General features: G+C 53.7%; 8 protein-coding genes across 8 annotated transcripts, besides 2 other annotated features; 3 read left to right on the plus strand and 5 right to left on the minus strand.

The window, feature by feature from the left end:
• Positions 1 to 824: 824 nt before the first annotated feature.
• Positions 825 to 3,613, minus strand: PODANS_2_5010 (uncharacterized protein; the record flags this gene model as incomplete). The annotated part of the gene is made up of 2 exons (XM_001911228.1): positions 825 to 1,624; positions 1,684 to 3,613. The coding sequence occupies 2 exons, from the start codon at positions 3,611 to 3,613 to the stop codon at positions 825 to 827; spliced, it is 2,730 nt and encodes a 909-aa protein (XP_001911263.1).
• A 690-nt stretch (positions 3,614 to 4,303) lies between these two features.
• Positions 4,304 to 4,408: a sequence feature (Similar to U14 small nucleolar RNA (RFAM RF00016) (Erpin: E=5.5e-04);~snoRNA).
• A 359-nt stretch (positions 4,409 to 4,767) lies between these two features.
• Positions 4,768 to 7,833, minus strand: PODANS_2_5020 (uncharacterized protein; the record flags this gene model as incomplete). The annotated part of the gene is made up of 6 exons (XM_001911229.1): positions 4,768 to 5,608; positions 5,661 to 6,853; positions 6,938 to 7,275; positions 7,359 to 7,423; positions 7,486 to 7,596; positions 7,685 to 7,833. The coding sequence occupies 6 exons, from the start codon at positions 7,831 to 7,833 to the stop codon at positions 4,768 to 4,770; spliced, it is 2,697 nt and encodes an 898-aa protein (XP_001911264.1).
• A 2,615-nt stretch (positions 7,834 to 10,448) lies between these two features.
• Positions 10,449 to 11,917, minus strand: PODANS_2_5030 (uncharacterized protein; the record flags this gene model as incomplete). The annotated part of the gene is made up of 2 exons (XM_001911230.1): positions 10,449 to 11,278; positions 11,332 to 11,917. 2 exons carry the CDS (start codon positions 11,915 to 11,917, stop codon positions 10,449 to 10,451), a joined length of 1,416 nt encoding a protein of 471 aa, XP_001911265.1.
• Positions 11,918 to 12,313: 396 nt separating this feature from the next.
• Positions 12,314 to 13,438, plus strand: PODANS_2_5040 (uncharacterized protein; the record flags this gene model as incomplete). Its single annotated transcript, XM_001911231.1, has 3 exons — positions 12,314 to 12,394; positions 12,470 to 12,563; positions 12,633 to 13,438. The coding sequence occupies 3 exons, from the start codon at positions 12,314 to 12,316 to the stop codon at positions 13,436 to 13,438; spliced, it is 981 nt and encodes a 326-aa protein (XP_001911266.1).
• Positions 13,439 to 13,892: 454 nt separating this feature from the next.
• Positions 13,893 to 13,954: a sequence feature (Similar to U4 spliceosomal RNA (RFAM RF00015) (Erpin+Blast+Yass: E=1.0e-08);~snRNA).
• Positions 13,955 to 15,717: 1,763 nt separating this feature from the next.
• Positions 15,718 to 16,795, plus strand: PODANS_2_5050 (uncharacterized protein; the record flags this gene model as incomplete). The annotated part of the gene is made up of 2 exons (XM_001911232.1): positions 15,718 to 16,057; positions 16,131 to 16,795. The coding sequence occupies 2 exons, from the start codon at positions 15,718 to 15,720 to the stop codon at positions 16,793 to 16,795; spliced, it is 1,005 nt and encodes a 334-aa protein (XP_001911267.1).
• Positions 16,796 to 18,954: 2,159 nt separating this feature from the next.
• Positions 18,955 to 21,038, minus strand: PODANS_2_5060 (uncharacterized protein; the record flags this gene model as incomplete). The annotated part of the gene is made up of 3 exons (XM_001911233.1): positions 18,955 to 20,437; positions 20,560 to 20,843; positions 20,886 to 21,038. 3 exons carry the CDS (start codon positions 21,036 to 21,038, stop codon positions 18,955 to 18,957), a joined length of 1,920 nt encoding a protein of 639 aa, XP_001911268.1.
• Positions 21,039 to 22,756: 1,718 nt separating this feature from the next.
• On the plus strand, positions 22,757 to 24,009 carry PODANS_2_5070 (uncharacterized protein; the record flags this gene model as incomplete). Its single annotated transcript, XM_001911234.1, has 2 exons — positions 22,757 to 23,006; positions 23,063 to 24,009. Coding segments are annotated over 2 exons (1,197 nt in total), but the record flags the coding sequence as incomplete, so codon positions are not given.
• Positions 24,010 to 25,374: 1,365 nt separating this feature from the next.
• On the minus strand, positions 25,375 to 26,856 carry PODANS_2_5080 (uncharacterized protein; the record flags this gene model as incomplete). The annotated part of the gene is made up of 1 exon (XM_001911235.1): positions 25,375 to 26,856. The coding sequence occupies one exon, from the start codon at positions 26,854 to 26,856 to the stop codon at positions 25,375 to 25,377; it is 1,482 nt and encodes a 493-aa protein (XP_001911270.1).
• Positions 26,857 to 26,954: the final 98 nt, after the last annotated feature.

Here is a 26,954-nt window from a genome sequence, read left to right on the forward strand (position 1 = left end):
AGACCGCTGACTGAGATGAGATGAAAACTATTTCCAGACTGAGCCTCTCTCAATCCAGAGAGCAAAATCCTCTTCAATTCCTGTGAGTTATTGACGCAGCGCAATTGATGCCCTGAGCGTATCATCCATCAACAACGTCAGAAATTGATGAAATAGAACACCCCGAGCAAAAGCTGCGTTCGGCACCGTGGCGGCGACTTTCCCCCCAAAAAACGACGTCGCTAATGAGCAAAGCCAACTAAAAAAGAGAAAAAAAAGAAGCCGAGAAACCGGCCCCACAAACCCGCTAATCCCCGGTTTTGTCTCCCCCCCCCCGACTAACAACGTCTGATGCCACCCTTCATTGTTCTTTCATGTTTTTCCCCAAGTCCCTGAAAATCATCGCCGTCAAAGACCTCATTCATAATGTAACCGTACAGATTCAAAGCCTCAACAGCAACGTAATCTTAGTAGAGGAATGGTATCTCAAAAACCTATACCACAATTCTCCCACTTACACCACCAACCTCCACCACACCACACACCATCAATCTATCATAATACTTTTACATTTCATATACAAAGGAAAAAAGAGTTTATAGTAGTACATAGATACATGCCGCTTTCTCCCCCTTCCCCTCCACTCCCCTCCTCCTCCCCACCTCCATATCAATCCCAAACAATGCACCTAAAAAGCATCATTCGACCTGATTTTACCACTTAAACCCACCCCATGATGCTGTCCTTTTTCTTTCTTCCCAGAGTATAATAACGTAACCACATGAAAAGAACACACACGAGTTGAGTTTTTGTAAAAATCTACCTCATCACACACCGACCTTCATTCACCTCTTCTCCTCTCCATCCTCATGCTCCTTCATAGCAGGCTCCGGACCCCCAGGTGTATCCGTGCTCTCGGTGGGAAAAGGCGGTGCGGCCGTCCCCTTGCCCCCCTTTCCGTCAAAGTACTTGGAAAACTCCTCCTTCTCCGGCCACTCCCTCGGTCCCAGCAGCCTGACCAGGTCATCTCTGCTCAGCACCTCCTTCTTCAGCAGCTCCTCGGCCACAATCCCAACCTCCTTCTTCCTCGCCGTCAGCAGGTCCTTGCACTGCTTGTACGCCTCGTCCACGATTCTCCGGACCTCGGCGTCAATCATCTGGGCGGTCGACTCGGCAAACGGCTTCTTGAGCTGGTTCTCGTCGTTGTTGAAGTGGAGCGGTCCGAGCTTCTTGGACATGCCCCATTGGGTGACCATGGTGGTGGCCATGTGGGTGACCTTCTTGAAGTCGTCAGAAGCACCGGTGGTGACGGTGGGGAAGTGAAGCTCCTCAGAGACGCGACCGCCGAGGGTCATGGCCATGCGGTCCATGAGCTGGTTGGTCGACATGAGGTAAGCGTCGGTGGCGGGGAGGTACTGGGCGTAACCGAGAGCACCCTGGCCACGGGGGATGATGGACACCTTGAGGAGAGGGTCAGCCCACCGGAAGTACCAGCCGCAAACAGCGTGACCAGCTTCGTGATAGGCAACTGTCCTCTTCTCTTCGGGGTCGAGGACGAGAGACTTGCGCTCGAGACCACCAATGACACGCTCGATGGCCTGCTCGAAGTGGATCATGGCAACACTGGAAGCGTTGGCACGAGCAGCTATGAGAATAGTCAGCACTAGACTTTACGATGAAACGAAAAAGTGAGAAAAAACATACCAATAAGAGCAGCCTCGTTGACCGCATTGGCAATGTCAGCTCCGGCAAACCCAGGAGTCAACGCGGCCAACCGACCAGTCAAGTAGGTCAAATCCTCATTCGTCAGAATCTTCTTAAGATGCACCTTGAAAATCTCCTGACGACCCTTCATCGTCGGCCGATCAATGTGGATATGTCTGTCAAAACGGCCAGGACGCATCAGAGCCTTGTCGAGAATGTCAGGTCTGTTCGTGCCGGCCAACACAACAACCTGCTCCGAGGTGTTGAAGCCGTCCATCTCGGTCAAGATCTGGTTCAGCGTCGACTCCCGTTCGTCGTTGCCACCGCCCCTGAAGCCGCCGCCTTCCGAACGGGACTTTCCAACCGCATCAATCTCATCGATAAAGACGATGCAGGGAGCGTTCTTTCTCGCGGTCGAAAACAGATCCCGAACCCTCGAGGCACCAACACCGACAAACATCTCGACGAACTCGGAGCCACTGACAGAATAAAACGGCACCTGAGATTCGCCAGCCCGTGGCTTTGGCCAAAAGCGTCTTGGCCAGTACCGGGCGGGACCAGACAAGATCGCACCCCTCGGGATCTTGGCACCCAGCCTCTGGAACCGCTCCGGCGACTTCAAGAAGCTCACAAACTCCATAATCTCCGTCTTGGCCTCATCCATACCCGCCACATCCGCAAACTTGACCTTGACAGCCGCATCATGGTTGAACTCCTTGGCCTTGCTCTTGCCGAAACCAAAGACGCCGCTGCCACCACCACCCATACCAGCACCGGCCCGTCTCGCCGACCAGATCAACAGACCCATGATCATCAACGTCGGCCCAAAAGCAATCAACAAGTTGCTAAAGTTGCTCTCAGAGGCATACGAGACCGGTATCCTGTCCGAGGTCGGGATCCCCAGTTCCTGCTGCGCCTCGTCCAGTCTCCTCTCAAAGGCATCAATAGAGCCAATGGTGAAGTAGTAATGGAACCCAGGCTTGCCAGCAGTAGACCCAGGGTAAACAGAGTTGACCGCCTCCCTATCCAGCTCAACCTTGACCCGGTCGTGATCAACAATCAGCTTCTTGACCAAGCCCTTGTCCAAAAACGTCCTCCGCAGCTCCTGCCAGGTGATCTCCCTAGAGTTATCCCCACCCATAAACAGCGACAGCAGGGGATACAGCAAAATAGCACCCACCACCCAGCTCATGGTGTCCGACAGCTGGAATCCCGGTCTAGGCGGTGGCGTCCCCCTCTTCCTTTGCTGTCCCTTCTGCTTCCCCTCCCCATCCTGCTTCCCCTCCCCATCCTGCTTCTCCCCCTCCTCCTTCTCCCCAGGCTTCCTACTCTCAAAACTCACCCTCCTCGCCTCCCTCTCCGCCCTCTTCCTCCTCTCCTCCTCGACCTCCTCCTGCTGCGCCTGAAACTCCTGAATATCCTCCAGCATCTTCGGAAAGTACCTCATCGCCCTCAACGCATCCATCATCCCCAGCTTAGGGAAATCCCCCGTCCAGTTCTTGACCATAATGTCATGAAACTCCTTTGGCAAACCCGGCACTTTGTTCACGTCGAAGATCGCCCTCAGCTCCGGCGGCATCTGTATCACACCCAGGAGCTTCTCCACCTTCTTCAGCTCCTCCTCTGACAGGCGGACCCAGCCGCGGGGTATTGGCTTCTCTTCTTCGGTTCCTGGTGGTGTCGTGACGTCTCGGTGGTGGTCATTGTTGTTGTTTTCGGGTGGCCCGGCAGGAGGAGGGGGGGGGTTGGTCGATTGGAATCTTCTCGAGAGAACAAAAACTGAACCGGCTGGGGAGGACGAAATAATCCGGGGGTGTCGAGCTGCTCGAATAGCTGGGCTTGTGATCGCTCGGAGGGGTAGACTCCTCCTTGCGCCGCCGCTGCCGCCGCCGCCGAGAGCAGCCAGTCGGCAGGCTGGGGATCGGAACATTGCTTTTGTTGTGTCTTATGTCCCCTTGTCTAAATCAATTCGACCTCCTTTTCCCCTTCGTTGTAAAAGCTGCGTCCGGTTTTGTTGTGGCGTACAACCACAAGAACGCAGGCGAGAAAGATGGTGGGATGTGGTGATGCGATGCGGGATTGCGAAAGGACCGACCACCAGCAGCAGGTGTGGTGGATTTCTTGGCAACCCGAACCAGCAAGCAGCAGTTTAAAACAAACCGTGACCTTTTCTATCAGCTTGATAAGCAGCGGCCCACCGCCTGCGCTCTCACCACTAACCACTAGCGGCAACTTGTAGGAAAAACTCGTTGAAATTGCCTACAGGAAGCGGGCAGTCTTTTTGAACAAGCCCAACTTTCTGTTGTTGTGGTTCAAGTGAGCCGCAGTGTTGACAGCAAAAAGGGTTTCCTCCCTGTACGAAAGCTCTGCAAAATCCCATTCGATGAATGATGCTGTGCGGCGAGAAACACCTACCTAAAGCTCATCCGACCTTATCCCGAAATGTCCTAGCGCCGAGTCACGTGGGGAGGGGGAGGGGCTACAAAGCTATGGAATTATCGGACTCCTGGCCTAAAGCCTATACAAAATACAGAAGCTCCATAGCCCCCAAAAGTGCCCGGACAGGCTCCTCCTCCGTAGGCAGTGTGGTGCTGACGTATGGAGTCCACAAGAAGGCAGGTGAGCATGCTTAGCTTGGTCACAACGACCATGACGAGCTTTAGCTTGAAGCTCAAGATCCTGATGCTACTGCAGATACCTTTAAATAACCAATCCATTCATCTGATGTTTAGCAGCAAAACAAGACAGAAGATGCACCTGAGCAGAGACGTCCTTCTGATTCAAGCCCCTATATACCCTCCCATATTCCTCACCCATAGCAAGTTACACATTCCCATGCAACCACCCAACACAACAATGCTTCCCAAAGAAAATCATCAACTGAACTAAACAAAAGGGGGAATCCGTTCAAAACAACAACAACAACAACAACAAGAAAACAAAATCCCAAAAAACCCCAATGCCAATCCATCACGCCCACCCATGAATTTCCATTCCCATATCATTCCATCCACCCTTTTCCCTTTCCAAAGATGCCCAATCCTCTTTTTACCTTTCCACAGCCCCCCCCCCCGTTTCCCACCTCTACATCCTCCCAGACACCTCCCCCCCAAAATTCCCATTCTCCACACTAGGATACGCCCCCCCGCTCATCTCGGCCCAATCCCAATCCAACGTCATCGGCAAGCTAAACAAGTCCTGCGGCAACATAGGCTGCTGAAAGAACCCTCCCCCCAGCGGCGGGCTCGTCAGTCCCCCTGTCCCTCCCATCGTAACTGAATTCATCGGATCAAATCCTCCCATATCATACCCCCCGTAATCACCACCACCACCCGGAACACCGCCTCCACCATTCGGAGGCGCAGCTGCAAAATCCCCATGCCACCCCGTTGGCGCCATACCAGGCGACGAACTCGAGCTCATTGTCCCTTGGCCGTTGGCGGCGCCGTTTATCGGGCCGAATCCAGTGTTTGGTGGTGAGCGGTGGTCGTTTGGTGGTGAGGAAAGGTTGTTGTTCGGGGGCTGATGCTGGTTGTTCATGGAATGGGATGCTTGTGGTGTGGCAGAGCCGGCTGTTGTCGGCCGGGGTGTAGGGGCGGCGGCTGCTGGGTTGGGGTTGAAGGATGGGGAGTCCCCGGTAGCAGTTGTTTTGGCAGCTGGTTGCTCGGTATTCTTCCTCTTCCGCCTGTTGGCGTGTTCCTTCTCCGCCTTTTCCACCACCACCTTTGCAATCCGCTCAAACTCTGAACAAACTCCCAGCATACGGTGGACACCACCTGTCTCGGCTTCTACGCCGAGCATAGACAAGAAGTTGACCACCACGTTCATAAGCTTTGCGTCTGACCGGGCTCTTGGGTCCAGTGGATTTTGCAACACGTTGCCGAAGAGGGTAACGAGGGCTGATACTGGGAAGTAGAGGACCATCCTACATAATAATTAGCAATTACGCAGCCGAGAATCGGACGGGAGCAACTTACCAAACACAAGAGAAATCCCCCTGAGGGATGTACTTGAGCAGAGAAATCGACGCCCTAGCAGCCGAAGTGCACAACGCCGCCGATGAGAAAATGCGAGGGTTCAATGGCCTAGCATTAAGCCCCTGAATAGCATAGTTGGACAACCTGCTGGTCCAATACCCATGATGAATCGACATCCGGTGAATTGTCGTCAAGCAGTTGTAATAGTTAAAGTGCAGCATGACGATGTGCAGAATCAGCGGCGTGTGCGATGCTTTGATTTCGTGTTCCGGTCGGAAGTCGATGGGAATCCTGTCCTTCCAGTCCTCAAGCTCCTGGTCGAGTTCGCCAATGGTGTTCAAGAGCTCGCCATCAGACTGCTTTGTCGCCTCTGTCGAGTACAACCTGTTGTAAACCCTGCTCTCAACAATGGATAGCTCGCACATAACCCTAAACAGGTTCATCTTCCCCTTTCCGTCCGCCAGCGGAATGTTTCCGATGCCATCCGCCGGGTCAGCGTCAGGCAGCTCGACGTTCATGTCGCTATCATCCTGTGCCGGTGGTCTTCCTGATCGGAGGCAAAGATCCTTGTCCAGCATGTAGGCAATCCAAAACACTCTCTTGCGCTGCTCGATTTCGATCGGGTTCAAATTGAAGTTGGTGCCCTTCTTGTGAAGGCCGATGGTGTGCGCCAGTCGGATGGCAGTCGCAATGATAAGTGACGATGGCTGCGGGTTAGGAGTGCCTTGCATAAACATAGCCATACCCAGCAGAGCCTGCACACTAAGCAGATCCGTGCAGCGCATCACAATCTCCGAAAAGCAAGCCATGGCGTTCTTCATGTATGCCCAAGCCTTGTCGTCCTCTTCCTGTGGTACAAGGTTGCTCATCACCCGCAGCCGATGAGCGATAGCCAGAGCCACGTTCAAACTCGCCCACCATCCAGATCCAGTATATGGGTCGCTGGAATATTGTCGCTCTACCAGATGCATAAACGTCGGTTGGTGGAAGAGCGGGAACATGCAGTTGAAGTTCTCGAAATAGTCCTTGAGCAGCGAAAGGGCCTCGTTCTTTGGTGGCAGGTCACGGAAGATGACTCGGCGGAAGAGGTCACCAAACACATCAGGCTTCCATGCAGTCCACTTGTGGTCGTCGATCGAGACATCAGAGATCATCTGCTGGAACGAAGAATCGCCCATCTTCTCATTCACCCACTGGATACCCTTGGGTGAGAAGATGGAGAAACCGGACGAGGAGCCTTTCCCGTGTCAGTAACAAGTGGCAAGCTGATCATAGACCAAAGACTTACCAATATATCTCGTCTCACCAATGTTATTGGTGACCAGCGAGCACATCATCTCACTCAGCTCAGCAACCTCCTCCTGCTCCTCTCCCTCTCCATCCTTTTCTGGCGTGATAGACTTACTCTTATCCTTACTATCCTTTGCTGGCTCCGGCGAAGCCAAGGAGCTCTGAGGAGTGGAGACATTGCCATCATGCCCCGACGTGGCCTGTGATGGCGACGTTGGATTCGACGCAGCCTGAGAAGCCTGTCTCGACCGCTGCTGCTTCTCCGCAAGCTTCTTCTCCAACGTCCCCAGATCGGTAGCGCCATTGTCATCTTCCCCAAGCAGACCTGCGCCAAGACCGTTAGTGGACCACGCCCTCAAGTTAAGCTGCTATTTAAGGAAGCCATGGTTGGGGAAAAGCTATGCGTACCTGACAGCCTCAACAGGTGTTCCATACGACCTAATCTGTTCTCGAGACCTTCGATGTATTTGGCCCTGTGGTCGATTTGTCAGCTCAATGGTTCAACAGCAAACCCGAGCTTGTCCTAAATACGCACCCCTTGGGCGGATTCCTCTTCTTTTCCACCTGTGTGAAGACGCAGTCGGTCTTGTAGTTGATGCAGTGTGTGCATGCTGGTAACTTTCCGTCGCATTTGATCTTCTTCTTCCTGCACATATCGCATGCCTGCAGATTGCCCAGCGGGTCAGCAAAACGCCACATCCCGTCGTCGAGACCAAGTATTGCTTCAACTCACCCTTGCGATCCTCCTCCTCTTTGCTTCGTTTGTGTCTTCAAGTAGCCCATGGTCTCCAAACATTTGCGCAGCCATAAGGTCGGGTGGTAGTTGCGGCATAGGCATGCCATGTTCAGCATAGCCGCCAAAGATCTGGGGTGGTGGATTCATAAGCGGTGGTGGTTGTATGGGCATCTGAAAGCCCCCGTGCATGTGGTCCATTGTGAATAGTTTTATCGCCTAACCGGCGTTCGTTCGTCGCAAACTCGATATCAAAATGGCAAAAGCGCAATGTGAGGTAGCGAGAAGCTATGTCAGATCGGTCGAAACCGTTGCGAGCACCAATCGATAATATAGATATTAGGCGGGGCCGAGCGGGACGATGAAGTGTGGAGGGGGCGGTAGGAGGGTGTGTCGAGTATCACTATCGTAGGCGCCGGGCAGAAAAAGGGTTGCTATTATTACCGTCCACTCTTTAGCCTTTCTTTGCGGGCTGTCGTCGAATCAGGGGAAAAGTGTGCCGGATGGTCCGGGTATAGGGGGGCTGAGCTGCTGCTGGATACAATTCGACTGCTATGCCGACAAAAGACATCCGAATATCACCTCAGCACTTCTTCGGTCGCGGGGTCATTCGTGTGGGTTCGACAGCTTCGGTTGTGACACAGCACAAAGCTCGGGTCAGTGGAGGTTCAGGTCCCTCCAAGAATCTGTAGCCAGCTCGCTGGGATCCAATGTCTTGGAGCGGGAGGAGTCGCACGAAGGCAAGCCACGCCGCGGATTGAAGCAGAGGCTGTCGGGAAACCGGGGAAGCGACGGCAGGATATCGATGTGGAATTGCAACTGCGATTCTTCGTTATAGTCGTCGTCGACCAAGCCGACGGTGTGAGAGTGGATTGACTGTTCGTTATATACAGTCGAAAAGATTCGAAACCAGCAAAAGGGAGGCAAGACAGTCACGAAGAAAGAAGAGCTGCGGCAAAGTGCCCATATTAAGGTGTGTCGGGTGTCAGGGCCCCAGTTCAGTGTGTCCCCAGCGGGCTGCGTTAGCGGGGGACGCGCGCGAGCGATCACCAAGACCTGACGACGTTAGGCAGGACAGGCATGTGGCATGTGGGGGCTGGGGTTGGGTGACTGAGCGCACGGGCTGGCGGCCGAAATTCAGGGTGTTCTGCTTCACTGTTCCACCTCAGGTCAGAGGGCTGCTGCTGCTGCTTGGTAAGCTTCACCTCCACAATCAAGCCGATGACGACGCCGACCGTTTTCCCCTCGGGGTTTATTGATCTTACAAAGTCCGCTCTCTTCAGTTCGAATCGTCCAGATGGGGGCATATGAAGCGGCACAGAGGGCCCGGGGGGAATATTCCCCCATCCCCAGACATCATCTACACGCACTGCCCACTATGCCGAGCCCGTTCTCTGTTGTCAAACTGCAGGAGTACGACCTACCCCAGACCGGATCCGAACATTGAAAGCTCAACACTTTAGGTGGCATTCACCGCACCCCAGACCCGTAGTCCGGCGTTTGGAAGTGGGTTGAGGGCTAACACTATAGCTAGCTACCTTTTAGGGGGTGGAGGGCGGGCGTTATCAAAGGTGGTATCTTGCAGTACCTATCAGAGACATCAACTCTTCAGTCAGGTATCTATCAAACAAGGTGCCTTGCCCATCACGATCACCCGTCTCAAGGCCTCCAAAATGGACTGATGATATTGACCAGCAAGTATGATGGCGGTTACGCAAAACTCACAAAATTCCAGGCATTGCAGAACTTTTCCCATGATGATGATGATGTTCAGGGACTCAATATCATGCCATGCCTCACCGAGAGCTTCTGGGCTCTTCTCCAAGGTTTCCACTGTCCTCGAGACCCGTGGTTGTCGAGGTCGATCATAAACTGCGAATCCCGTCAGAGGGCGGCCTCTTCTGGAATCTGGATTCGAGCTCAGTCGGTTCTTTTGCGGGCAAGGGGTTCCCAGAAGCCGCCGGTTGTGAGACAGTGATGAAACGAGCATGTGTTGCCGTGGAGGGGTCGTCGACCAGAAACCCCGCCGCTTGGACGTTGATGTCACCATGGTCAGTCATGACAAATCCAACGGCTTTCTAAACTCTTAAAATTCTTTTTGATTTATTTCTTCAGAGTCGTTGCTGGAGACTGGTCGTCGGTTTTGCCAAGCACCCTATACGTGGAACTTTCAACGTCGTCCCATCTCGGAAGCACCAGAGATAAGACGAGGCTTAACGCTTACAGTGGATGACACAACCACTTCGCATAGATGGTCTCGGATCAGAACTGTTTCCTAGCTCGAGTAGTCAAGTGATATCTGAGTGGCCAGGAAGATAGCTGCAGGCCTGATCAAGCTGATCGGCAACACAAAGGGGTTTTGTGGTCACCCTTGAATGCGCCACCAGTGTCTTTGAAGGCTATCCGATCATAGCCTTAGTGGTCGAGGCTCAGCTAGGCTGTGTCTTGGATTTGAGTTCCCAAAATGGCAACTTTATACCATGTAATATAACGTCCATCTCTTCTTAGCAACGTCGGTGTCAAGTAAAGAGGTATAGCTCCAAGATCTATGTCTTCACGGTGGCCGGCAGGCGTGCAAAGACTGACCAAAAGCCTGAGCTTCGAGCCCCAGTCTTTGCTCGTATATATTGCACACAACAACATGAACAAGGTTCAACGCCCACATGGTATTCAACATGTCTAATATACAGCCCGTGGCATGGCATTTAAACACACCCAATACACACTTATAGTACAATTCCACCCCATTTTCATTCTCTCCCCCCCTAATACTTGAGCCCCTTGATCCTCTTGGAGTACTTCCACAAGCTCTTGTACTTGGGCTTCTGCCTCTTCGCCTCCCAACCCCTCGCCTTCCTAGGCGGCTTGAGCGAGTGCACCCGCGGCTGCTTAAACTCAACATCCGCCCCCGGAATACCATGCCTCGCCATCACCTCAGCCGTATGCTCATCCCACACGCTCCTGAAAAGCGTGAACCCGACCGGATTAAGATCAAACTTGTCCCTGAACGACTTGAGCGAGAACCCTTCTCTCCCACCGTACATCTCCTTGAGCTTGGCAAGATCAAGAGGCTGGTTGTTGTTGTGCTCAAGAACAAACACGCTCAGGCGGTGATAAGGTGAGCCCTTTTGGGCAGTGGGGGGCAGCCAAGGGATGGCGAGGGTGCCGTCTTCGGGGAGGCCGCCCTGGGGGGATTCAGAGCTGGCTTTGGAGTTGAGACGGTGGAGGTTGAGGGAAGTCGAAGTGGGACACCAGGGAATGTTGGTGACCATGAAGTGCAGCCGGCGGCCGTACGAGTCCGTCTCCGGGTTGGGAACGTCCGAGTCCATTACCACGACGGAGAGGAGACGCTCGCCAGAGTTGAAGACTTGCATGCGGAGGTTGGGGGGGCTTTCGGTGATGAGCGAGTCGAGGATGGTTCCGGGGGGTGCTTTGTAGCCGCGGAAGGTCATCTTGACGTCCATGGTTGGGTCGAACTTGGGGAGGATGTCGGGGACAATGTTGAACTGGTGGATACGCTGGGTGATGATCTTGTAGTCCATGGAGCGCCACTTGTTTTCGGCAAGGTAGCGGTAGATGGGCTTGTTCATGTCACCTGGGTGCATGTTAGTGAAAGCTGGCGGCAGTTTACAAAGGACATCAACGCACCGTGCCCGTCCTCGAACCGCCTCTTGACCATGGGGTCGTTGATATCGGCCTGAATCTTGAGCTCCTCGACATGTTTCCTCAAACTCTCCAACCGCTTCTGCTTAAACACCTCGCCTCCTCTGTAAGTGCTGGCGTCTGTCTGCTCTATCCGCTTGATTCTCGCCAACTCTGCCTTGATCTTGGCGATTTTCTCCTCCCTGTCCTTGGCCAAAACCTTGCGGGCCTCCTGGAAGCACTGGTATGGCAGCTGCTCGAAAGGAATGTCGCCTGTGGTAGCAATAGCAGCTCTCCTTCTCCTAGAACCAAGTTCTGGTGACAGCAGCTTGGCCAGCTCCTCCTCTGATCCCTGCTTGATTGCTGTGATCTCTGAGGCCTTCTTCTGGACAAGAACGGCAGCATCAGCGGCGAGCTTCTGCGCATCAGATCCTGCGGGGGTTGTCGTCGTGGGCTCATCGCTGCGACTGGGGGTCGACGAAAATTGGCGAATAGCGGCGACGATTGGCCTGGACTGACATGTTGCCGTGGTGCTGGTAGCTTGCCTGAGAGACCGCACAAGGGGCCGGGCAACCTGCTGAGTCCCCGACATGATTTCTGAATATTTTGGAGCTGTCTTGGGCTCCCAATTCCACCTATGCCCTGAGCTGTTGAGGATCTGGTCGGCCTTTCGCTTGTCTCTTGAGCCGGCGCCGATAGAGAAAATTCGTGGACCCATGCACGGCGGTTCATCCAGTCAGCTTCTCGCACGCCCAGGGGTCCAGTAAACGTCCGGCCTGGCAAGCGTCTGTGCGCCAACGACTCCAGATCTTTTTTCAGAGCTTCAAGAGCAGCAGCCAGCGACAGCCAAGATATTCGCGAATTGCCCGACAGAGCGGATATAAGGTCATTCTTGGGAGGGACGATAGCGGGCGCCTTCACTCGGCCTTTTTCTACAACCCGCCGCTTTTCTGGTCGAGCACCGATTGCCGACGACAGACCCCCCGCAATGGCCGGCAAGGGGATGAGGTGCCTCAGCGAGGCGATGAGGGGCTTGAGCCTCGGTGCGCAAACATGCAGAACAGTCCCAGTGTGTATTTTCTGTCCGGCCTTGGTTCTGGGTTAGATTTGGACAGTCTTGCTGATATGCTGTGCCCATGACCAGGTCCGCACAGCTCCGTTAATATCAAGGCGGTCCATGGCCACCGAGGCGCCCGTTTCCAAAATCACACGATCAGTAGCTGAGAAATGGACTCCCAGTATGCGATAGCCTCACTCGGTCTACGAATGACCATACAACAGTGATCTTCTTGCTAACAGAGCAATAGTCACCACTGTCCCTGTTACCGTCCACTCCTTCCCCGACCTTGCCCCCCGCTCCCTCGAAACATACTCAGCCAAGCACCTCTACCTCCCCCTCCGCCGCGACATTCTTCACCTTGCGGTCGTCTACGAAGGTGACAACACACGACAGGGTACGGCCCAAGCCAAGACTCGCTGGGAGGTCGCCGGTTCCCACAGAAAGGTTCGCCCACAAAAGGGCTCGGGCAGAGCTCGTGTTGGCAACAAGCAATCACCGCTACAGCGCGGTGGTGGTAAATCCCACGGTCCCCGAAACCGCGATTTCGGCACCAAGCTCAACCGCAAGGTCTACGATCTGGCCTGGCGCACAGCTCTTTCTTACCGGTATCGCCGTGGCGAGCTCATCGTTACCGAGGACGGGCTCGATCTCCCTCTCCCTGAGGACTTCCTCCAGCAAGCCCAGGACGGCCTCTTGACCCGCGAGCTTGAGGATGCCTTTATTGAAAAGTACGTTGGCGAGATGCTCGGAGCGATGCAGTGGGGCAAGGCTCATGGCAGGACGACATTCATCACGGGGGAGGAGCGGATGAACCTGTTCACCGCGATGGGGGTGGCAGGTGAGAACGGCAGGGCTTTGGAGCTGGAGGATGTGGATGTCAAGGATTTGCTTGAGACGGGCAGGATTGTCGTGGAGAGCTCGGTCCTGAAGGAGATGATCAAGCGGCATAGGAGTGATCTGGTGACGAGCATTTTCCTGCCTGGCCAGAAGAACACCAAGGAGACAACAATGGGCACTGTTGTTTACCCGTCTAGCAAGGTTTCATATACCTAGTTCAGAGTTGATGGAGGCCCTGGTTTGTATTATACACTAAAAGAAACACTGCTGAATTAGGGGCAGTTGTTGTATGTAAATTGTTACTATTTTGGAAGCCATGTACTATTTGGTTTGCCGTTTGTGCTTCTTTTGGGCTCCTGCTTGTATAACCTCAGATAGACGCTGCAGAGGGTGCTCAAGGACTTTGTAGCACTGTCAGATGACTCCTGCCATGAGGATTGCTGCCAGTGCCCAACAACTGCCTTGTGTGGGTGGTGAGTGCGTGTTGCAAGCCACAATCAATGTCATCGCCGATTTACACAGTGCCAGCTGTGGAGCAGCAGTCAGGAGCAGGCAGAACGCCCCGCTTTTTCATGTGCGAATTTGCAGGCGTGCACAGACCAATCCCCTTGTGTATATAATTTCGCCCGCCCTCCCGTCAACTTCCTCTCCTTCTTCTTTTTTTTTCTCCATCCAAGTGCAGGGGTTTTACGCGTATCAGTGAGGATTCGTCCGAGATCGCGTTTTTGCTAGTTGAAAACTACATACCTGACCGCTCTTGTTGGGACTCGTTCCTGGCAGGGAATTTTTGGAATTACCAACTTCTTCAGCTTTGGAGAGAAATTCTGGTCTTGTTTTTCATTGCCAACGCTTGCTTGGTTCGAGCGTGGCAAGGAAGAGCGGCGATTGGATTGTGGGACGGGGATTACAACGAATCGAACACGACTTGTCTAACAGCGACTTTTTGATTTTGGCGCTGCGATGGGAGGGTCGTCTTTTTTGGGTTGACCAGTCTGTGATGGTCACGACTTTGATGAGAGGGGCTGTGCTTGGACAACTTCGAAACATTGGTCTCTGACGCGGTCGCCCGGGCGGTCACTGAGTCGAGAGGGAAGAGTCGCACGACGTGTCAGAGTTGGGCCGGCTCGTGATGCAACAGTGCTTTTGAGTTTTGAGCGTGTTCAACAAAGTTTGATATGGGTGGTGGAGTTGTGGATTGCTGGCGTTTGATAATATCGAAATTTGGCCCCGCCATGAGTTGTCGCTCGTGGGCTGGTTATCATCACCCGCCAGCACTGCTCTCCAGATTTGTCAGCCCATCTCACGCACTGTGTAACCCCCCATATTCGTGACTCTCTCTATTCCAACAACCCTGCTGTAAATCATCGAGAATAGTAGTGATAATGAGCATCTTGACAATGACATGAATGGGATATAGCCAAATGACGTCGTGCTACATGCTGAGGATATGCAACGGCGATCGCTTCAGCCCAGCGGTCTGGACAGTGAGGTTTGAGGTTCGTAGGTTTGCGGCACATCAGCCCGATTTCTTCAGGGCGGTCCAGGGGGGCCGCCGCTTGTTGCCTGGGTGGGTGGTGTGCAGGACAACGTCCGATGGACCAACCGATCAACAGAAACGCCGGCTCCTTGGTGTGACTCTTTATCAATCACACGGAATTCTCGGAGTCAGAGAGAGAACTGAATAGCGTCTTAGAATGATATGATAACTGAATGGATAATGGCAATGGTATCTCCTCAATTTATCGAAGATGGAAATTGATAATGGACATCCGGCGGGCAGCGGGCCGTCGAGATCAAATCGCCAAAAGGCTGGATGCAAAGCAGGCACCCGATTGGCTGGCGCGCGAGGGTTGCGCGACCAGTTCAGGGAGAGTGGGTTCGTGTGGGTTAGAGTGGGGCGTGTGGCAGAAAGAGACTTCCGCACTGTCCAGTTCTGGGAGCGGCCAAGTGACCGAACGGCTTCTACCAAGGAAGGCGAGCACCGCAGCACCTCCTCTCCTCCATCATCATCCATCAAACCTCACAACCGCCCATCGCCCAACCGCCTCATTCAATCGCCCAGAGCCCCAGAAGAGGCCCGCGACCGCCGAAAACCACCGATTCCCGTCATAGAGAACGGTCTGAAAGCATTCACCGCCCCGAAATCCGATTTTTCGAGTCCGCCGCTGCAGCAGGAGGAGTGCATGTTGCTGGATTGAGGTTCTGCGAAGCCGTCGTCGGCGCTTTCGCGCGACTCGCCCACAACAACCTCCTCCCCCGCCCCAGGCCCTTCCCGCATCGCATCTCCGACTTTTCCATCGAGCGAAGCGGTCTATCATCCCCAGGCCGCCATCTTCTTTGCGAATCCGATACCGACCGCTTGTTTGTGGTTCAATTTTTTTTCTTTGTCCGTGTCGCCACTCCGCTCGGGTGACGGTCGCGCCAAGGATTTTCTCTCGGTCACCCTTACCGTCCCGACCACATCGCATCATCTCGCCATTGTCGGTCGGTCCATCATGTCCTTCCACCCTCAGACTCCGCAAAGCCCCTCGCAATTCTCTCCTGGCACGAGCGACCAGAATATGAGCATGAGCAGCTCCATGACCTCCATCACGACCGCTCTGCCGACTCCTGCCCACAGCGTAAACGGAAGCACACTACCTACCGACGCCTCCCAGGACGTCGTCATGGGCGGAGACTCCCCCCACAAGCGCAAGCGAGCCTTTGACGATCTCGGTGATAGACAGCAGAAGAAGGTGCACAGCGAGGGCCGCAAACTTGGTATTGATGACCTGCACCTTGATGTGGGCGAGAAATACCTCCTTTGCAGAACTCGTAAGGCTCCCTTGAAACTCAGTGATGAATGCGGTGGTTTCTTGGTGACTACTGCTTTTTGTTCAAAGACTTGGTTAACACGTGCTCTTTCTAGCCCATCCTACGCCGCGCCCGCATGTGTCGGAAGATCTCTTTGAGCTCTACGGCTTGGGACCTCTTGCCGACTCGGTAGCCCGCGTGCTTCCGAACGGTGAGAAGAATGCGATCAGGAAGACGTACAAGGGTTTCATCAAGAAGCTCGGCGTTCAAGGCCACTTCGACTCGGTCAAGCAAGATCCCCACCGCGAGGATAGCATGCTCTGGTTGATGCAGGTGCCCGAGGATGTTTGGGATGCAAGATACGTCAGGGGCAAGGATATTCACCACGGATTCAACCCCGAGGTCAAGAGCAAGCTGGTGCGTGCTACGACTATGAGCAAGGGTGTCGTTCCCAAGAGTGTCTGGGACAGCTCGGTCTTGGGCGAGATTGGCCCCGGCAAGGGCGACAGAGCCATGTCTTCTGCCAGACCTACCGCACCCAACACCCCGCTCAACCTTGGAGGGTCTCAACAGCCTCGTATCAAGGTTGGCACTCCGGTCGCTGCCCAGGATAGGGCCAAGCGTGCCGTCAAGAAGAGAAGCTACGGTGACAGCAGCTTCGAAGGCTACGGCGAAGGCTTTCCAGACGATGACACAGGCGCTGCGTCAGGCTACTCTACTGGAGAGGGTGATATGGCGTCTGGGAACAAGCGCAGAAAAAAGGTGCTTCTTCATGGCTGATCTCGAGCATCGGGGACATCTTTTACTGACACGTGAACAGACCCATGGAGTCTCACAGGCCCATCCTCAAGCCCGGCAACCGGTCTATGGCGCTGGAACTTAGGAGTCTCCAGCTGCTGAGTCCAGCCAGCCGCCGCCCGAGCGTGTCACCAAGTCGCAGACTGCTACCAAAAAGCAAACTGCAAACGGTGGTGCCAAAGCACAGGGACGAGGACGCCGGCCACGTGCCGATTAGAAAAGCCACACCTACCAGTGTTCAGGGTGATACCTGGTGTACCGGTTGACGATGACCTTGGCTCGCCCGCGACGCATCATACAATGTTTTGCCTTGTCTTGCCTCTTTGCGCGGAGAGTTGACAACCGAGACGAAAAGACGGTCACAGCTTTTGGAGCCTTTTCTTTGCAACGAATGTGGTCGGCAGCAACAGCGATTGGTATCGACCCGCGAACTTGAGACGCTAGCTGCATAGTTGATGAGTACGGCATCGATTTGATCAAAACATACCCATCAACTTGAATTTCCGGTATCCGTCAGTCTATACGGCCTTGTCTCAATCGCAATCAACCGATCCTTTCGCGTTTGTTGGATGGCTTTCGTTGTCGAGCAGAGGGCATTGGCTTTGTGGGTTCACCACAATCGTGGGCTAACATCGAGGGCATCATCGGGGGACACAAGAAACACTGATATTTTGCATTTTGCAAATTTGATTTTTCAGCAAGGCGTTGGGGTTTAAGGTTCTGTCTTTTTATTTTACATTTAATTTGATATTCCCCGGGGGAGGGAACAACACAAAACAACAAACAAACAAGCTTTATACCTTTTGGGGGACCAGGGTTACTTGAGGCATTTCAACGTTCTTGACATTTGGCGAGGTGGGGACGGGGGAAACGTTCACAAAGATCATACCAAGGACATGAGAAACATGATGAGAGGGCACATTGGGGGGTTTGATTATTCTGACGCGCGCGAGGTTCTGTATTCTTGTTTTTCTTTGCTGAGGGGCAGCAGGACAGGGGACCTACATGGACCAACGGAGGACCGAGGCCGGGATCATAAGGAAACGGGTTTATGAAAAGGGGGTTTAGAGAGGGTTGACCGGCTGGCTTCTTCTTTTTTTATGAGAGGAGTTTTGATATCGCAAGGGGTGGTGGGTGAGTTTCCTGGTCTATATGGTCTGTGGTTTTGGGGTTGGTGAGGTTGCTGCTTTTGTCTTCCGGGGGGAGGCAAGATGATGTGGTGGGGAGTAGGGAGAGATGGTGGTGGGGTTAGGTGATGATGGGGTGTGAGAAGGAGGGAGTGGAAAAGCGATAATAAAGCAGCGTTTGCTATCTTATTCCTGTGTGCCGTGATGTGATTGTGATGTGCGTTGTTCCTCCCTCCAGATGGGCTGTTCAGTTTGATGAACCTTTTTGTTGCAACCAGGTATTGTCTAGGGAGCCACATTTGGTGCAATTGGATGGGTGGTCTTACGAATGTCCGTCAGGATGTCCCCTTTTTCCTTCTGCGGCTGCAGTTGATAGGTAGTTTGTAGTTGATAGGTAGTCCTTGGTGATGACGGTTGTGGTCTACCCAGTTGCATGCGCGTCGGGAGAGATATTTATATTTCCTGCTGGCCAGGCCGGTGGTGATTCACACTATCCGAGTCATCAGTTGTTGAGCGATAGGCGTTTACGCCATCTGCTCGTGTTCTTACCGAGTACCAGTTGAGCACAACTCAGACGACCATGGTTTTAGTCACGCCTTCATTCAGCCACACCAAAGGTTACCACAACCCATGTCTAGGGTCGGGAGCCAACAAGTCCCGGTTTTGGGGGGGGGAGGGCGTAGTCTTGCAGGTAAGATTACCGAGAGGTTGTTGCGTAGATGTAAGGTTGTGGCGTGGTGTCTTTGCCGCAGGGGTTGGGATGATGGGGGAGATTTGATATCAATCTTCAAATCCGACTTTGTGTTTCTGGTCAAGTAGCAATTCTGTTGCATTGACGAAAGCTCCACAACCACCAGGTCAATATACCAAGCCACATCACGAAAAAACCAAAGCCTCGGGGTGTAGTACTGCCTAACAATTGATATCCCCCCCAAAGACAGACACACCTTGATGCCATCACTCGTTCTCTGTCTTTTGTACGTACCAACCAAAGATTACACATTACAACAAAATCTAATCCAAATCCTCGCCCTCCTCCCCCAAAACAACCCTCCTCGTCCCATCCTCCCTCACCCAACCAGCCACCATCTCCCCCACATCCCCCACCAGCAGCTCATAATGCGGCGCCGTGTCAAAAAACAGTCCACAATGAGCCCCCACCTCGTCCACATCCCGCATGTAGACCTGAACCCAGCACTTGTCGTCCCGTTCCCTAGGCAAAAGACAGAATTTCCCGAGCCGTTTCTTCCCACCTGCTTCTTCATCATCTTCTTCTTGTTGATCCAAAGAGGAGGTTTTGTGGAGTTTATTCCTCTGCTGACGGTCCTGCTCCTTTTGGCGTAGTCTCTCTTCCTTTTCTCGGACTTTCGCCTCGGCTTTGGCTTGCTTTTCCGCCTCTTTGGCTTTTTGGGCTCGGAGCTTTTCTTCTTCTTTGGCTTTTTGAGCAATGGCCTTCTCCCGGGCTTTTATGGCTCTGGACCGGGATTTGACCGCTTCTTCGTATGTCTTTTTGGTCTGCTTGTAAGCCTTTTCTGCTTGTTTGCGGGTTTCTTTGTCGGGGAGGGAATCAAGATCCGGGGGGGTAGGTGGGGTTGGTTCATCTGGGATGGGGGGGAGGGTGTCATCTTCTGGTGGAGGTGGTGGTGGCTGGGTTGGTTCTGGTGGTGTCGGGGAGGAAGATTCCTCTTTTTGCGGTTCTTCCTCCAGGGGTTCTTCTTCAGGTATTGGTGTTGGGTCCAAGACCTGAAGAATCTCTGCAGCTCTGCCTGCCTCGCTGTGGTCTTCTATTGAAATCCTGGGGGTGGACACCCCTGATTGTATCGGTGACGAGGTTGACGGTCTGAGAAGGCCATTGTCGGGGGTGCCGGGTTTTCGTGGCTTCTTTGGGATGCCGGTGGAGACGGTGTAGTAGTTTACGAATCTGACTCTGGGGCCGAGTTCGGGGTGGGCTATGTCGTCAATGTCTTCTAGTTGACGGAGTCTTTTGTACCTGGTCTTTAGGCCGTTCCAATCGGCGAGGCAGCCGCCGAATTCAAGATGAGAGACGATGTGGCTGGCTGCTGCTTCAAAGAGGTTCTCTTGCTTGTGTTTTTGGGCAAAGTGGGCTATGTTCTTGATCCAGCCGCGATCGATGAAGGCGACGTCGTTGAAGAAGGTTGGGTTGTAGGTTGGGTCCGGTTCTGTGGCTGCAGGTGGAGATGGGAAGTGATATTGTCCGAGTGTAGGGGAAGGTGCCCCTGAGGGAGGCCGGATTTGCTCGTAGATTGAGGCATCGGGAGATAGACGACCTGATGGTGATGGTGCAATATCCCTGGGTATCACTGAGTCTGAAGATGTCCTATCTAGTGCTGTAGGGGGTGGAGGTGAGGGCCTGAAGAGACTGGCGATGCCGGATACAACGATACCAGGGTGAAGGCCAAGTAAGGGAGCGTCGAGAGAAATGCTCCCTAGGATCCGGTGACGGAAAGGAGGTCCTCCGCTTGGTGGTGCGTCATGTCTTGGCTAATGGGGGTTGATGTTAGCTCAAGACCTTGCCTCAGTGGAACATATTCACAACAGCGGCCGCCCCCAATACAGACCGCCGTGGCTGCTTATTTTGTTATAGACAAACTTACCAACAAGACAATATCGGCAGCCAGAAGCCCTCCCATGGAATGCCCTACCAATACCACGTCGGTGGTGGGCGATTCATGAGGCATCAGCCACTTGCTGAAGTTCTCGCAGGCCACCTCGATAGACTTGTATGTCTTGTACCGGGGGTAGATCTTGGTGTGAATGACATGAGTCTCGGCCAGTGCCTCCTTGAGAAAAGCATGCACGTGTGCGGGAAACGAGCGGAATGACGAATCGTTGCCCATGAAGCCGTGGATGTAGATGACCAGCAACTTGCGCCTTTCTATAGCCTATTGTCAATACTCAACTCGGAACCCCGCCGTCGAGGACACCAATGACTGTGTCGAAGACATGCGGGGATCGCGGACCAGACCCGGACCAGATGACCATGTTGGCAACCTGTAGGGATCAGACGCACCTGGCAGCTGGAGGGTTGAGTGCACAGACGGTGGTGGTGATAGGTTCGAGCTTGTGGTTGATGGCATGACGTCAGAAACGCTAGACTAGTTGAATTTGACGATATGTTAAGATCTGATAAACTACACAAAATCTCGGGTAAGACAGAACAGGATGTCTCTGTTCAACGACAGCAAAAACGTGGCTCTACAAACATGCCAAAATGAGGCTGTGTTCCTGACTGGAGCTTCAAAAGATGTATGTGGTGGTGGTTGGGTGGCAGGTGGAGTGCAGTGCAGTGCAGTGTGAGTGCCCAAGAGGTGAAGTTGAAAGCAGAGCAGTTGGAGCTAACGCAGGTTACCCAAAGCCCCCTCTTCTTCGTCCGATGTTGCGCTACGCTGCGTATCTTCCGGTACCCGTGATTCCTCCGAGTCGGCTCGGATTGCCCTACCCTACCGTGCCTACCCAATATCGAAGGGGAGGGCAGGGAAGGGTAGGGAACGGAGGTTTATTTTGAAACGATCGATGGAGCCAACGAGTGTCAACTATGGAGTCGTGGAAGCGCCGATATCTGTTCATGATACAGAGTATCGGAGACAGTTCTCGTCCCCTATGGTCACCGCCGACACGTGAGACATGGCAGGCCCTGTTCCCGTTTGGTGTAACGTCTTGACTTGGCCGTTCCCCAAATGAAGCTCGTGTTCTTCTGGTGTCGATAGGCAGAGGGCAATTCTGGCCCCAAGAATGCATATCGAAAGAGTGGGCCAATGAGGGGGTGGACACGCGCAATCCCGCAGCAGAGCCATCTGTGATTGGCCAATGGGCGTCGGGGGTGTTGAAGAAGAGCCAACCCTCTGTGGGAAGCGAGATTGCAGAACAGGCTCAGGCTTGATGCCCACCGCCAGCCCTGGGCTGTTTCTTCAACGGCCAGCAGCAATTTAAATTACTGACTGGAGGATCCTATATCCACGTCGGCGCCCTTGCTTGGTGTTTCTTGCCCTTTCCGATCTCTCTCTTTTTCTTTTTTTCTTCTTTTTTTCCCCCCCTCTTTGCAGTCCAGTACAGTCCCAGGAGCACCAGATCCCGCCCCAAACACAGGACAGCGACACACCCAACACAACGCAGCGCGGAAGCCCCCCATGGAGGAGATTGCCAGGAGAGGACAACGATCCTAAGAAAAGGTGTCGACACAAACTCACGATGGAATGATAGCGACCATGACTATGCCAAGTCAACTGCACCGAATCACGCAGCACCACATCCATTACGAGCTGCGGCAATCCAACGCAGCACCGCCAACCCATCGAATACGGGATTCCTCCTGCTAGGGCCCTGCCAGGCGAACACCAATACGGGTCCCGTACCGACTACCGATCACCGAGACACGCCCAACACTCCTTTTTGGGCAACGAATAGCTGCCGTCACTCGTTTTTTCCCACTTTTTTCCCAGTTGCGCTGCCTACGCAAGCGCCATGACTAACCACAACCAAGCCGCTGGTGGCCCCGGGTCTTCACTCTTTCAGGCCCGCCGCACCCGCCACGATCACGCTCACAGCAACCACTCTCCCATCCTCCTCAACCATCACAACCAGCACCGACACCTGCACCGGGAGTTCTCTCAATCGCTCGAGAACCCCCAACAACCACAACCGAACCACCACGCTCGTTCCCCCTCCGATGCGAAACTGCAGCCGCGCCAGGTCGTTGTCGTCCAAACTGTTTCTGTCGTCCAATACGTTGATGCTACAGGCGCACTCGTTAGCCTTTCGACCCTTCGCTCGGATCCCGTCGCACCGTCGCCCATAGACACCCTCCCGGCAGCCGTCACTGCTGGCCTCACCACGCCGCGACGACCTATTGCCCAGCGTGTCTCTCCCCGACCCGACGCTCGATCCCAGCCAGGATGGCACGCCGACGCCCACGCCTCCAGCCGTGACCGAGCCCGAGTTCTCATCTTCCTTCCAGTCAACGTCCGTCGAGACGCTGACGTCCACTCCTTCTGGCATAACGCCACCGTTTCCCATATTGTCCTCGGGGAACTTCAACTCCTCGTCTAGTGCGTCTTGGATCTTTGCTCCTGTCCATGTTGACCTCAACTAACACCATGACCAGCGCGCCTACCGCCCACAATCTTTACAAACAGCACACTACCAGCTCTCTTTTCAAACTCCACCAGGACCTCGACGTCCTTCTTTCGTTCAACAACTTCATCTTCTTCTTTTACCAAGAGCAGCACCAGCTCGCGCACTCGACTGACTTCGACCACGACCTCGTCTGCCCCAACAGTAGTGATCAACGGGTTCGGCGATGATGCCGGCGGCGTAAGAGGCATCCCGGCACCGCAACCTACGGCCGACGACACTGGGTCTGATCCTGGCCCTGGACTGACCCCTGAGGCCAGAAACGCCGTGGTCGGTGGAGTGGTGGGCAGTGTTGCTGGTATCGCCATTGTGGCTTTGGTCTTGATGTTTTTCCTCAAGTGGAGGAAACAGCAGGGGCGAGGAATCATGCTGCTTGGGGATGGAGACAGCACAATTCGCGGCAGAGGTCTCGGATCCGGTCCATCATCTGGGCCCAGCGGAGGCGCAGGAAGAATGTCGCAGATCAGGTTCCCATTCGCCGTTCCATCCGCACTTGCCAAGCTAAACGGAAACCGAGCCATCGAGGCGCCACCGACCGAACCACAAGAGAAGGGATTCTATCGCGTTTCTGGGAGGAAGTTGGTATCCGTCTTGGAGTCGGGGGGGGATGGATGGTCCGATCCGGATCCACGCAACAGTGTCGGCACGTCTTACTACAGGGACTCACAGGCCTTCCTCGAAAGTTCGAACCTCCCTCCTTTGCAACTAGGCTCACCGATGCGACCCGAAAGCGGTGTTATCGTTTACCACGACGGCCCAGCACGAACGCCAATTGAGGAGCACTCGCCTATGCCGGGCGGTCAACGTCGTTCCGCATTTCCCAATCTGCTCCAGGTCCAGGATCCCGTCGGTCGAAGTATCAACGTACAACACGCCGGATCTCGCGTCTCACAATCTCGATTCACCGAAGATTCATAGCGTCTGAAAACAATAGCGCCTGAAAGCATAGCGTCTGAAAGCATCTGCGCTCATCTACAGCGTAACACTTGTACATGCCCGCACACACCTACACCTATTCAATAATGTCTGGGTTTACCACTGGCGTCAGAGGGTTTGAGAGACAATACTCATATTTTTTTTCTTTCTAGAAGAGCGAGTTATCTTTGGCTTGTTGGTCTAGCCCCATTTTTCGATACCTTTTTGCTTGTCATCTTTTTGGATATACCAGAATCTATTTTTTGCGATTTTCCGGTCAGACACAACAGCCGCAGGACCTCTTTTTACATGGATATACATTATTTGGGATGCGAGGTCTTGGGGGGCTGTGGGGTGCTGGTTTTGGAAATGTATTGGTTGCTTTTGTTTGGCTCGACTGGGAAGATGGAAATCAACTAGTCGCGTGGAACAGAAGATTTTTGGACTTGGAGGGTTATAAAAGGGATCGAAGAAGGAGAGCAAGCGGATGCGTATGGGGGGGTCTTTTATGTGTGTGTGTGTGTGTGTGTGGAAAACTTTTTTCTTGTATATATTGGGGCCTTTTTTATTTTGGCATGTTATTTGAATGTAGATGTTGAATGTGTTTACTTGTGGTGTCTTATGTCTATCTGGGGATTGAGCTTACTTACGTACACTTCCTCAACACTGCCACGCTTGTAGAAACATATACAATTGCAACTTGGACAATCGCAATTCAAGTTTCTAGCTTCAAACAGACAAGCAAGGCCGGCGCTTGAGTCTTGAAACTGGCCAAGACTTGCCCTTCCAATAGGTATCTGTAGTGCAAACACCCATCGTTGTTCTCAGATAGATAAAACCAGTATCATACCTACTCTCAACCTGCCAGAGGTATCACTTTGTTCTACCTGGCAGCTTATTTTCTACCAAGACAGTTTCTTGCAAGATGTTGGAAAACGTGCTTGACGAGCTTCCAAATCCCAGCCGTGACATGTAACCATTATCCTGCCACAAAATCAACTCTACAACTCTCAAAATACGCACCAAAAAAAGATACAAAACATCACTTGCAAATCAAAGCTTAGACAAGGCCCAGTCGTCACACAAGTCACCTCAACCAAGTCACAAATAAAAGAAACAAACATCATGTATGACACTTCCCCCCCCCCCCTCCACCCCATCCTATCTCAACTAGCTTGCTATACAAACGTTTCCTCTACCTATACAACTCCCCCCTGCCTCTTTCATCAGAATAAAACCTATCCCACTCCCCTGAATAATATCCACCTCCCCTACTCTAACCGTCATGATATCCATCACCACCCGGTCTAACACTGCCTCTTAACCCCACTAAACATCTCCTCCGCCGCCCTCCACATACTACTCGTATCATCCATTCCCATCAGCCCCATCCCCACGGTCCCTATCCCTATGCCTGGGTGGTACAGGCGGAGGCGGAAAAGGCAAGATCTCCGCAGGATACTCCTCATCCATATCATACGGACTCCCCGCACTACTCCTACTGTTCTCAATACTACCAATAGCACTGCTCGCCTCCCTCGGCAAACCTCTAAACCTTCTCTTCATCCTTTCCGTAAAACTTTCCTCTCCTGCTTGTCTTTGCTCAACCTGCTGCAGTTCTAAAGATGGCATCGGGCTGAGAGAAGGACTGTGGACGGGTTTCTTCTGTCCGTTCCAACTGGGGTGAAGAGACAAGGTGTTTTGTTCCGGTTGTAAATACTGACGCTGTTGCTCCGGCGCCTCAATAACAACCGCCGGCTGGTTATACCCACTCACCACCTCCCCCTTCTGTTCCCAACCCCCAACCTCATCATACCCCCCAGTATAACACTCCTCCATAAAATCATCCACCCCATCCAACACCCCTACTCCCTCCCCCTCACCACCCACCTCCCTGGCCCTCCTCGCCCGTTCCCTAACCCTCTCAAACATCCCAACCCTCTCCTCCGCCTTCTCCGCCCTCCCCTTCCACACATCCCTCTCCATTTCCACCTCCCTCAACCTCTCCCTCAACCTCTCGCACTCCTCCCCGACATCCGCCTTGACAACCAACTCCCTCGTCAACTGCGTAATCTGCCCCGACTTTTCCACCAACTGCATCTGCAAACTGCGAATCTGAGCCTCCAGAGCAATCGTCTGCGATTTCTGCCGGCCGGCACTCCGCTCCTCTTCTTCCTGCTGTTGCTCAGGAAACCCTGGATGGTCACCAAAACTCGAAGCTCTAGAAGGTGCAGACCACTTCTCCTTGACCGTGACGTGTGAGTCGTCATCGTTTCTTGTAGTCCGGGAAAAGCTGACACGGTGCTTCGGTGTAGTAACCTCTGAACTCGGCCTACGAGGTGCCTCCCGCTCAGGAGGAGCCGGTGTCACCACCATCTCCTCATCCACCCCCTTTTCCGCACCCGCAACAACCCCAGTAGCCTTCGCCTTCTCCATCGCAGCCTCAAGCTCATCGCTACCCTCCCCCACAACCCCCGGCATCTTCTCAACCTCAACCGGACTCCTCAACCTCCCCGGACTCGCCCCCCAAACAGCCGCAGCCTCCATACTCCCCTTCGACCTCCTCACCGGCACAACAGGCGGCACCAACGTCCGTCCCCTCTCCACCACCTCCCCTGGCATACTCTCAGACTTCCTCATCTCAATCTGCTTAACCGGACAAGCTGACGGCGGCGGCTTCAACGGCGACATCGACTTCGACGGCGAAACCCCCTTCCTCGGCGAAGGGTTAACCGTATACTGCGCCAACACCCCACTCGGCTTCAAATCAAGGCTTCCCCCCCCAACCTTCTGCATAGGCGACGGCACAAACGCCTCCTCTTTGCTCGCGCTCTCAAACATCGCCGCCATGGCCTTGACCGCGCTGCCGACTGACGTGACCGGTCTCAGGTAATGCTGCACCGTGGTACCAGGGGTCGTCACCAGGACATGTATCCATTCAGTCGCTA

The sequence above is a fragment of the Podospora anserina genome, chromosome 2 (assembly GCF_000226545.1).
Source record: "Podospora anserina S mat+ genomic DNA chromosome 2, supercontig 2".
NCBI classification, from domain to species: domain Eukaryota; kingdom Fungi; phylum Ascomycota; class Sordariomycetes; order Sordariales; family Podosporaceae; genus Podospora; species Podospora anserina.